Source organism: Uranotaenia lowii, chromosome 3, assembly GCF_029784155.1.
Source record: "Uranotaenia lowii strain MFRU-FL chromosome 3, ASM2978415v1, whole genome shotgun sequence".
In the NCBI taxonomy this organism is placed as follows: Eukaryota; Metazoa; Arthropoda; class Insecta; order Diptera; family Culicidae; genus Uranotaenia; species Uranotaenia lowii.
Genome location: NC_073693.1, coordinates 162,280,692 through 162,292,948, shown reverse-complemented (window position 1 = coordinate 162,292,948; position 12,257 = coordinate 162,280,692). Strand labels below are relative to the sequence as shown.

Here is a 12,257-nt window from a genome sequence, read left to right as displayed (position 1 = left end):
ATAAATTTTAAAACATTAATTTAAACCCAAGCAGATTTGTCGAAAACCCAGAAAAATCTATAATTTCACACAATTTTGAACATTTTTTGTCACAGATCAAAGTTTTTTGAAAAATGTCACAGAATCCAAAGACTTTCTAGATTTTTGTACACATTTCACAAATCAAAAATTTTCATTTCTTTTTTAAAACTAGATTTTTAGTCTTAAATAATGAAAATGTGATGAACATCGCTTTGCAGATGTGTTTGGATTTTTCTTGTGCCTAACTCCAGGGGCAAAAAATCTTATAAAATTTAGATTTATTTTCTAGAATTCCTGACAAAGCCGAAAGTGCCTTTCATCTAAGAAAAGTGGATCATAGAATGATTTACTAAAATGTTTCACCGTTCAAAGTAATCGTCTTTCTATATTCGCAAAAATCATGTAAAAAGAATTTTTCACGATAGATTTATCAAAGCTGTAGTAATGTCACATTAGATACACTATTCAAAGGGGTGCCAAACAACAATTGTCTTCTTCTACGCAATAAATTTAGCAATTTTTTCTTCTATGTAATAAATTAAGCAACGTTTTAGTCCTGAAAGGAGAAAAAAATAGATGTATATTGCTTGACATTTGGATCACAATTTTTTTCCTTATTTGTGTCTTGATAGTCCCGATCGACCTCCATGTCCCTTTTCACCCCATTTTAAGGTACCGTATTTCGGTTGAAACTAATGTTAAAAATACCCATCCGAATTCCTCAGTTCCCGTTTAATGCATTTCTCTTGTTACCTTTTGTATTACCCTTTTTATTTTAGATTTTTCTCAAGAGCGTATTTCCAAAAATGCTGATTCTACCAATTTTTAACTTTCATGATATTTTAAAAGTTTGTCATATTTATATATGACCTATTAAGAATTACTAAATTCAGTAACAAGTTTAGTGCTATTCAGGGTAGAAAAAAAAATTGTTTTTCATTGCTATGTTAGTATTCTGGATATGAGTTCGTTCTTCCAGTATTGAACACGTATACTAAAAAAGTACTTAATTCATAGTTGTCGTTCGTTAGATGTTGTAAATGAATTAAAAAATCTTAATGTGACAATAATAACTTTCAATCAACTACTTTCAGACTACAGCCGCACGGAGGTGTCCTTTGCCTGCATCACGCTATTCATCATGGTCATGGGTTTCGTGTTCTCGATCTACACATTCCGGAACCCACGATACATGTTCAAACGACTTGCTGGGGGCATTCACTTCATTTCTGGTAAGTTGTTACTATTTCAAGCATGATGTTTTTAAACAAGTTTTATATTTTATTTTAGCTGCCACAAGCATCGTTGTGATTCAGGTTCTGATAAAATCGGTCGAATATGAAGAGGAGCACATTTCATTTACCTTCCCGAAGGGCGCAAAATACAGGTAACTCCGAAACTTAAAAGTTTATTTCCTAAAGTCCGAATGCTAATATCTTTTTTTTTATTTATTCAGCTACGGTTACGGATTCTACTTGGCATGGTGCGTGTTCCTGTCCAATTTGTACGCCGGCTTAGCATTTATGTGGTACTCCAAGAAGAAGAAGGGCAACAAGGCGGCCACCGAGGAACTGGGAATGGCCGATGAACCCATCAACATTGGCCGATAAACCGGGACGATCTCAACCGCGCAATCCTCGTTAATATTTTTTTCAAACTCATCCAAACCTCCGACTCAAGTTGCAACTATTCGAACATGAAAAAAAATTAACCCATTTGTTTTAAGGTGACGATTTCTTCGCAACTAAAGTGTTCTTCCTTAAGTCTGATGAGCAAGAAGAGTTTAATTTTATTTTTATACACGGATCTTTTTTTTTAAACCCATGAGTGAAATCAACTGAAACATCTTTCATCCACGTTACTTGAGTTTAATGATCAAATCCTCAGTCATCAAAAGCTATGCAAAGACATGAAAAATTGTACATAATATGTTTACCCGTAAACTAAGTTAAGTTGCAAGCATCGATTGATTCATACTTTTGATTCAACAAATAACTGAATAAGTGCCAATGCAAATCGAACCAAGCAAAGCAAGACATTTTCAACAATGACATAACGACGATTGTTTTCTTCTCTCTGTTCTGTTTTCTCTACTCTATCTGATATCTTTCAATTTGTTATTCTAAATGTTACATGAAATAAAATTGCGATGAAATAAACCGAGCTCGTTTTCTTTAGATATCACAAAATTTTGACTTTATCTCTAATCATCTTACGGATATGTTCAGGATCGCCACTGATGGCATGGACCGATAACATCTGACCTTTCTTCAATAATTAAAAAAAAACCCGTACACACTCTTTCATACAACATTACAAACTTCATTTAGTGCACTGTATTTTTACCGAAAACAATTACAATTTTGACTTATTCCAACACAAATTTGGTAAATTTTGGACTTCTGACTCTGGGCATTCTGGCCTCTGACTTAAGCCACATGGGCCGCGAACTTAAAATAACGTGACCCGTCTTCGATGGTGGTTGGCTGGGAAGGGACAATTAACAATATAAATTATTTGGAATCAATCTTAAAATTAACTGCAAACAATTCAAAGAATTTAATGAATGATTTTTTGAGTTCAGTGAAGATGCATTAAAATGAACGCCTTTTCTATAACTCAAACGTGCTTGAATATGGTAGTTTTGTAACAAACGATTGTTAACATCCAAATTTCATCCATCCAAACATTTGCTTTTAATATTTCGGTTAGTAAATAATTTTTCAATTTTTTTTTTTTATTCTGAATGTATGTATCACCTTCACGCTTTTTCTTGTTTCAGACGAAGGCTTTTTTCAAAATAAAAAATACTTTATTGACTATAGTCAATAATATATTATAGCTTTGCTTAGCTTGATTAACTACTCACAGCCACCTTTGAATAAAATTTATAAAAATATAGTTTATTTACTATTATCATATCTAATGTCCGTCATGACCCAATAATATATAAATTTTTACAAGTTTTCATCATATTTCTAGCTCAAATCAAAGTTTGTTGCAAGTTACCCCTTTCTTTGAGAAATTTGAAAAACGCATGTTTTTGAGTAATTAAAATTACTGAAGGATCTAATAATTTTTCTGACTAAGTTAATGAGATGTCCTATCAACCTTAAAACTCTTCATACATAAACCGTTTGACTATCTGTGGATATATCCCAGTTGAAGGTATATCGGATTTTTTTTTTTTTCAGGAATTTACCACTTAGGGCATTCTTCCCTCCATGGTATATCGGATTATTTTCCCCCCTAAATTTGTGCAATACAATTAATTTTTTTTTTCTAAATCTAGCAGTTCTCAACGAAATTATTCCATATTATAGGAACTCGCTTCAATTTGAAACTCTGTAACGAACATTTTTTTTAAAAGTACAATAGCAAAGGCCGTTTGAATTTTTAAACGAATTCAAAAAAATTTAGTTTTATTTAATAACCATGCATGGGAAACAAAGCGCGATTTCAAAGAAATTATTCCACGTTATTCGGCATGCTGTTTAAAAGCCAAGAGATAATTTCGCTCGGTGCAAAAAGCTTTTAAACACGCTCCTTTATTTTAACTCAAAATTAAGTACGACCGAGGTTCAAAAAATAGCTAGATTCTATGAACTTAAAGTTAGGTACCCTTTTTTCTCCTTGCGATGGTTCAAAACGGAGTTCGAACTGTGAACTCAAAATTGATCCTTTTATTTCCTTCTGTTGTGGCCATGAAAAGCCATTGGTGGACTGTGGGTGCGGCGCTTGGCAAAACGACCACTGGTGGGACTCATTCCCCTCGTGGGAGTGAGCCTCTCCTAGACAACCCCTGGTGGCTGTCTCACCAGTGAAGGCAAGTCCTCGGACTGTACCTGGAGGCCAAGGCCGTGTCAACGTGAGCGCTTGGGAAAACAACCACTGATGGTCCGCTCCCCTCGTGGGATTGGACCTTAAGAGACAACCACGCATGGTTGTCCCATCAGTGGAGGCAGGTCCTCGTGACGCTGCCTGGCGGCCAAGGCTCGGAGGGATCTCGATCGCCTGGTTGACCGAGATCCAAAACTCTTTCAGATGGAGGGGCTCTGAAAAGAGCCGATTGTGGCAGCTGGACTCGGGAGCAAGGCGTCGGAACGAAGCAGCGAAGAAAGAAGGCACTATTTCTCAACTTATATACTATATATTTTCTCTTCACTTCTATTTACAATTTCTATTTACACTTTTCACTTCCGCCGATCTTGACGGTTTGGCGGTTTAATAACGAATGACGACATACGCGCGGCAGCGCGCGTTTTTATACCTTCGGTTTGTCGGCTGCTGCTCGCTGATTGGCCCACGACTGTGTTCTCTCTTCTCTCGCGCTCTCTTTCCAACTTTCAGTCCACTCGTCGGACTGAACACCTTCGAAGAGGGATCAAAGCTGAGTTCGACCTTATGAACTAAAAATTGAACTCTTTTTGTTGGACTGAAAACACTTAGCTAGTTCAGTTCGAACCGGAACAGCAACCAACGATCACGACGCAAAGTTTTGTCGTTTCGGAACAATTGCCGGAAGACTATGAAGGATCTTCATAATGGAATGACCACCGTGTCAGCGTAAAATTCTGTCCGTCATTGTCATCATACATATGGTGAGCGGCTTGGAATGTCCAGAAACTTCCGGATGTTATTTACTTCCCGTGGGAAGTAACATCCGGAAGTTTTCTTTGGTTGGGAATATCAAAACTTTCCACCGCTCTGTAATTGCAATGCAATGTACCGGAACAGCAACATCCGGGTACAAAAAATTTAAACCATCCTTTAATTCCCTGAAAATAAACAACCCTCCAATAACTTAGTATTCAGTATGCCTGTAAGAACTAAGTTTTTCTATTACCCAGTCAAACTTAAAGCTGAGGGCTGCCACTGAATTGCTTACGCTCTTTTTTTTAAACTCAAAATTAAGTAGTTTTGGTTCAAAACAGCACTTCAGTGGCAGCACTCAACTTTTAGTTCGACTGGGCAATCGCAAAACTAAGTTCTGATAGGCATACTCAATACTAAGTTCGGCAGCCGAACTCGAATTTATCCTTTTTTTTCGAGGGTAGCTGATTTTCAGGGAATTAAAGGATGATTAAAATTTGTTGTACCCGGATGTTTGCGACGTGTTCGTTGGTTGCTGTTCCGTTTCGGACTTAACTCGCTAAGTGTTTTCAGTCCAACAAAGAGAGTTCAATTTTTAGTTCCTAAGGTCGAACTCAGCTTTGATCCCTCGCCGAAGGAAAAAAAAGGGATCAATTTTGAGTTCGCAGTTCGAACCCCGTTTTGGTCCATCGCAAGAAGGAAAAAAGGGTACTTAACTTTAAGTTCATAGAATCGAACTATGCTTTGAACCACGGTCATACTTAATTTTGAGTAAAAAAAAGAGCGTGCTGTTTCGAACCAAAAATACTTAATTTTAAGTTTAAAAAAAAAAGGAGCGTAAAAGTTCTGAGATTTACACACTCATGAAGTAACAGCCATTTAAGTTTGTTTTAAAACCATTTTACGACATTTTTGTGATTTTTCAAAAGGTGAATAAATTTTCAATATTTTTCCATTAAATTCAGTAATGCATGTTGAAGTAAGCATTCGTGTTTATTGAATACAAATAATAAATAGAAACTTGGACTGCATTTATTTTAACTTATGGTAAACTATGTTATCACGTTTTTCCATAAACATTTTCCAGGTTTGGTCAGATGCTTTGACATATTGGTTTTTTTACAGAAAGAAAATGACTTTAAAAAAAATGCATCTTAGAATTCTCGAATATATTTAATGTCCTCAAAAGCAATTAGAAAGAATCAGTTGAGAAATAAAAACACAGCAGCTGACCACCAATGGATCAATCTAAGGAATATGTGGCAGGTTGATTGATCAATATTTATGATTGGCCTATTAATAATGAGAGTTTTTTAATATTTTTAAAATAAAGTTTCTTAAGAATTGCTACGTATACAAAATTAAGCATTTTTCAATATTTCATTTTGGTATCTTCGAAGTAAAAAATGTAAAGATTTGAATATAAAATTCAAATTAGCAATGAACAAAAATTGCATTTTCCACATATTTCCCGACATTTCATTTTTTTCACACATACCGGTTAGTTCAGTGTTATCGTGTAAAAGCTTTCCAAAAGCTCTCTCGCGCTCTCTCGAATTCGATGTTTTGTTTTTGCGTTTGACGTTTCTCTCTCTCGTTTGAATATTTGTCAACATAACGCATGCAGTTCGGTTTCGGCGCACGTGTGTGATTCCCGGTTTTCTGAATTCTAATTTTTAACAGTCTAAAATCGTTAAATTTCGATTGAAATGGTGGCCAATCGGAAGAACGCTGCCAAAAGAAAGGCACCGGCATCGGAAAGTGTGAAAGAAAATTCGGGACACAAGGAAACGGCGCATAGCAAGCTGGCCCAAATGGCCGATGAAGAAAGCGCTAGCGATTATTACGAATCAGATGAGGTGAGTTTATTTAGCTTTATGAACTATTAAAATACTGTATTTAACCAATCTCCCAAAAGATAATAGAATTCCGTAATTCTTCAAATAAAATTTTGTTTTGATCGATTTTGCTCACAAACAACATAACCTTCACGTTTTTTTTGGGTGTTTTTTTTTCAGGAAAACCTGCTGACCAACATTGACAACGAAAACAATGAAGACAGTTCTGACGCTGAGGGCGATTCAGATGATTCCGAGGACGCGGGCGAAGAAGATGAGGATGACGACGAAGAAGCCAACAACGTTCCGAGTGGGGATTCTGACTTCGAGGAACAATCCAGCAAGGAAGGCACGGATGCTGAAGATGAAGACCAGGTAAATTAAAGTACCTTTTATTGATAACCCTTGCTACAATTACAACTAATATTCAAATAACAGGATCAAGATGACGAAGAAGACAATGAAGAAGCTGTAGATTCAGCCGACGATGTCAACAGCGATAGTTCACCGGAACCGGAAGAGGAAGAAAGCGATGACGAGCTGGAATTTGATGAAGACCTGCAAGAACCGGAAGAACCCGAAACTTTGAAAAGTCTCACCAATGGAAAATCAACCCAAAAGACGCTCCCTTCAAAGAAAACAGCCCAAAAAGAACAACCGGAATCAGATGACGAAGAAGAGACAAAAAGGTTGTTGGACGAGGCAGAAAATGAAGACGGTGATGAATTGGTGGACATCGAAAAAGAATTAGGCACAGCTAAGCCTAAAACTAGAGGTGTTGGCGTTTTTCCACCGGAAGCTAAATCTCGTCTTAAGTCAGCTGCCAAACATGACGAATATGCTGCGGGAGATACTTCGGACGAGGAGGACATCCGAAATACTGTCGGAAATATTCCTATGAATTGGTATGATGAGTATAAACATATCGGGTATGATTGGGATGGCAATCGATTGATCAAACCCCCGAAAAGTGATGCAATTGATGATTTCCTCAAAAAAATGGAGGATCCCAACTTTTGGCGAACGGTTAAAGATCCTCAAACTGGTCAGAATGTTGTTCTCAGCGATGAGGATATCGGTTTGATTAAACGGATTATGTCTGGTAGGAATCCGGATGAGCAATACAATGATTATGAGGTAATCTTTTTATTTTTGAAAGTTGTGAGTATGCTTTAATATTTTTGGTCATTTCAGCCTTGGATCGAATGGTTTTCATCGGAGGTAGAAAAGATGCCTATTCGTAATATTCCGGATCACAAACGGTCATTTTTGCCGAGTAAATCTGAGAAACAAAAAATCGGACGACTTGTGCATGCTCTCAAAATGGGATGGGTGAAAACAAGAGCCGAGCAAGAGAAGCTTGACGCTTTACGTAAAGGGCCTAAGTTCTACATGATTTGGGACAGTGACCACGGAAAAGAGGACATGCGACGTATCCACGATCATGTGGTAGCCCCCAAGAGAGCACTTCCGGGTCATGCCGAGTCGTACAATCCACCGCCAGAGTACCTCTTCAATGAACGAGAAATGGCTCAATGGAACGAAAACGAGGAAGAACCGTGGAAACGTAAGCTGCACTTCATTCCACAGAAATTCAACTCTCTACGTGAGGTACCTTACTACGATAAATACATTCGGGAGAGATTCCTCCGGTGCCTTGATTTATACCTTTGTCCTCGAGCAAAGCGAACACGAGTGACCATCGGGCCAGAGTATCTAATCCCGAAACTGCCTTCGCCTAAGGATTTGCAACCGTTCCCAACGTTGCAGAACTTGATTTACCGTGGTCATACCGAAATGATACGCTCGATAAGCATCGAACCGAAAGGAGAATACATGGTTACCGGTTCTGATGATAAAACTGTTAAAAGTGAGTATAATGGAAAAAAATCTTTAGTTAAATGTTCTCAAATGATGTTTATTATATTTTCAGTCTGGGAAATAGCGACGGCTCGTTGCATCCGAACGATAAATACCGGCGATGTGGTTAGGTCCGTTTCCTGGTGTCCGAACAGCAAAATATCGCTCGTTGCCGTAGCCAGTGGAAAACGTTTAATGTTGATCAATCCGATGGTCGGCGATAATTTGTTGGTCAAAAAGACAGATGACCTGCTGGCCGAAGCTCCTCGATCGGATGTGGTGGACAACGAGCGCATCAGCACAGCTGTTCAGTGGGTTGAAGTCACCGAAGATGAACGAAAGTCTGGTATTCGAATCGTAATCAATCATTTCAAAGAAATCAAACAAGTCTCCTGGCATGGGCGAGGAGATTATTTTGCAACAGTTATGCCAGAAGCAGCCAACCGTTCGGTGTTAATTCACCAGCTTTCGAAACGGAGGTCCCAATTTCCTTTCTCGAAAAGCAAAGGCCTTATTCAGTGTGTTTTGTTCCACCCCGTCAAACCTTGTTTGTTTGTTGCTGTAAGTCTTACTATATATAAATTCTGTAATTTCTATGATTCGAATTTTGAATTTCAGACCCAACGGCACGTTCGAGTCTACGATCTGGTGAAACAGGAGCTACTCAAAAAACTATTCCCCGGTTGCAAATGGATTTCGAGTATGGCTATTCATCCCAAGGGCGACAATCTGGTGGTGGCAACATACGAGAAGAAAATGATGTGGTTCGATTTGGATCTGTCCACTAAACCTTACCAGCAGCTGAAGCTACACTATTCGGCCATCCGGAATGTAGCGTTCCATTTACGCTATCCACTTTTTGCTTCGGCAAGTGACGATCGAAGTGTGATCGTTTCCCATGGAATGGTCTACAAGTAAGTGTTTTTTTTTATCTAATCTTAGCAGTTTTATTGATTTTAATTTTTCCAGCGATTTGTTGCAAAACCCACTGATCGTACCGCTGAGACGTCTAGAAAATCACGAAAAGGTTAACGATTTCGGTGTCCTAGATGTGGTATTCCACCCGGTTCAACCTTGGCTATTTTCTTCGGGAGCTGACCACACGGTTCGATTGTACACGTAAAAGCTTAGGTCTAACAAAGATCATCAATAATTTTACAGTCTATAGTTTTTATTGCAACGTTATATTATTAAATATACGCTATGGCATAACGCTTGTTAAGCGTTGATATATACAAATGTTTTTTGATGGGTTTTTATCACTGCCACCTCATAAGCAATGACGATATCTATCTTTATCCAACGGACCGCCAGGATTGGCGAAAAATGAATAGGTATCAAATTCGATATGCACCAGCATTAGTAAAACAATCACTTTGCACTGGAGGGTGCTTAATCGTTTGGCTGACGGCACCCTCCCAAAAAATGCACTTGAATCAACCTATCACTGCACTGGATTGCATCCTTTATTTAGGAGTAAAAAAAATCGGTTCCGAAATTTGAATACGGCGAATGCGCCAACATCACTGTTTCGAGAAAAAAACGCGTTCGCTCCCAGCAAAAATATTACATATTTTGTTTTCTTAATTTTTTTTTGTCTTTATTAGGGACACTTTACACCTATGAGGCTATTCGTGGTTTTCTTAATTTATTCAGATAACTTTGTATTTTAAAAATGTAGGTCTCTAAAAGTACCTTCTGACCCCGTTAATAACTCCATTTGTTTACATTTGGCGCTATAGACATATCTGAAGCCATCTCTCAGTTGGATCTAGTCGAAAGTTATAAGATATTTTAAAATTTCAAAAATATGTTTAAGCTTATAGTACCAATAAATTAGCATCCAAACTAGTATGCTTATATTGAAAAGAAGATAATTTTCTAATCTATCAGTGAAACATTACATAGTGTAACATTATCGTGGTCATTTTCAGGAAACAATTTCTTTCTTCTCTAGTTTTGTATTACAAATGAAAAATGATAAAACCTTCAGAGGATTTTTCACCATCTCATAAAAAAAATAATAATTATTACTTTTTTCTTCTTGAAATTTGTTATACTAAAATCTAGTAATTTCTGATGTTTTAAAATAAAATATCTATATGGCCGTTATCCGTTAAAATTTGCGAATTATGCTTTCATTTCATTTTTTATGTTATCGAATCGACGTTTTTCGACAAGATCTAGAAAATAAAAACAGGTTTACCAGTTTTCCAGACGTTTCGAGCTACTTTGGCATTCACTCCTCTTCAGTGGATACTAAAATTAAATTTTGAAAATTTAATTCTACTACACTTAATTAACAATTTAAAATAAATCTTACAATTCGCTGGCCTTCGTCTATACTATTTGTTTTGGCTCAGTTGTCTTGTTTTGCGTTTACATTTAGGTACTTCTCAATATTTGTGTCAGTATAGTTATGATAGGGTCGTTAGCTGTTTTAAAATTACATGAGTATCTTTACCTATTAAGTAGTTTTGACTTATTCTTGGAACCAAGCATTTATTTGACTTTGAGAACACTAAAATTCTAGAACGTGTAACAGGCTACAACGCAAGAATTACTGCCGAAACAGAAATAATGAAATTTTTTGTTGTTTTTAGAGGAAAACGATTATTTTTGATAGTTAGCAAAAAATCTATCCAAAACTTATGTTAAACTTATAAATCAATGAAAAGCCAATAACTTGACCAACAAAACCCACAAAAAAAACTTATACGAACTCGGCTGAACTCTTAAGATAATAACTTACTGAAAAAGCGCATTATTTTGGATATTTTGTAATATATCTCCTTTCTTAGTTGAAATATGTATTTGACATGTTCCACTAAATTGTGTGGCCTTACGACCATTCGGCCTCATGACCATGCTTGGCAAAAGTCATCGTCATGAGGCGTGAAGCTGTGACTGTGAAGCCTCTTGGTCCGTCAAACTCAATTGACTGTTCCTTAACGACCAGTCACTTCGTTTGCCAGTCATTCATTCCCCATTCATTTGAAGCTAAAATAATAACCTAGTCAAGCAATCGCATTCAAGCGACCGATGACGAAAAAGAAACGCATTTATTATTATTGTTGCTCCTGCCAGCAAGCCGAAGACGACCGAAGAGGAACAAGAAAAGCATTTATTATTATTGTTACTCCTGCCAGCAAGCTCGTTTTCAGTTTTTTATTGCTATTGTTGCTCTCTGCCAGCAAGTCGTTCAATTACGGCGCGTTCGTAAATTGATTTTTTGGGGTGATGCATCAGTCGATCGATTTGTTTGGTAGATGTCAAATCAGTTTCCAATGCTTTTGCATACGTTTGTTTGTAATTTACGAACGCCAGCATCGATAAAATAAATCACTTCGATAGAAAAAATCAATTTACGAACACGCCGTTAGTTGTACCTGCCGTCAGCAGCCGGTCGAAGTGTGAAGAGATTTGCCAGTCACTCTCAGGAGAAATTTTGACCATGTGTAGGAGCTTCGCCAGTCGATGATGGAGAAATGTTGATTGTTGTCGTGCTTTATCCGTCATGCGAGTAGTGAGGCTCCGTCAATTGAGAACAGTGCCAGTCGTTTGATGAAACAACACTAGTCGGGTCAAGCGTGACGGGCGAAATTTACCATCACTGCTCATGACTATTCGGCCTAATGACCATTCGGCCAAATAACCGTTCGGCCGAGTGACCATTCGGCCTAACGACCATTCGGCCAAATAATATTCGGCCTAATGTCCCATTCGGCCTATTGTCCTATTCGGCCGAACATCCGTCGGCCTCTTAACCCATTCGGCCTAGCGACCTTCGGCCTAACATCTTTCGGCCTTCGGCCTAGTGACCATTCGGCCTAATGGCCATTCGGCCAAATGACCATTCGGCCAAATGACCTTTCGGCCTAGTGACCATTCGGTCGAACATCCTTTCGGCCTTGCGTCCTTTCGGCCTAACAGCATTCGGCTGGA

The 12,257-nt window shown here is 37.8% G+C and overlaps 2 protein-coding genes across 10 annotated transcripts in view; both read left to right on the top strand.

Annotated features, from left to right (window-relative positions):
* Positions 1–2,180, top strand: part of LOC129755977 (uncharacterized) — a 102,535-nt gene extending 100,355 nt beyond the window's left edge. For all 9 annotated transcript variants that reach the window (XM_055752721.1, XM_055752717.1, XM_055752720.1 and 6 more), the window contains 3 exons: positions 1,116–1,253; positions 1,312–1,408; positions 1,478–2,180. In XM_055752721.1, coding sequence (XP_055608696.1) covers positions 1,116–1,253; positions 1,312–1,408; positions 1,478–1,631 — 389 coding nt within the window. In that variant the 3' untranslated portion in view covers positions 1,632–2,180. The remainder of the gene's footprint in view (positions 1–1,115; positions 1,254–1,311; positions 1,409–1,477) is intronic.
* A 4,061-nt stretch (positions 2,181–6,241) lies between these two features.
* LOC129754360 (ribosome biogenesis protein BOP1 homolog) lies at positions 6,242–9,551 on the top strand. The gene is made up of 7 exons (XM_055750373.1): positions 6,242–6,473; positions 6,633–6,827; positions 6,891–7,589; positions 7,647–8,322; positions 8,386–8,873; positions 8,931–9,226; positions 9,282–9,551. The coding sequence occupies exons 1-7, from the start codon at positions 6,324–6,326 to the stop codon at positions 9,433–9,435; spliced, it is 2,658 nt and encodes an 885-aa protein (XP_055606348.1). The 5' UTR covers positions 6,242–6,323; the 3' UTR covers positions 9,436–9,551.
* Positions 9,552–12,257: the final 2,706 nt, after the last annotated feature.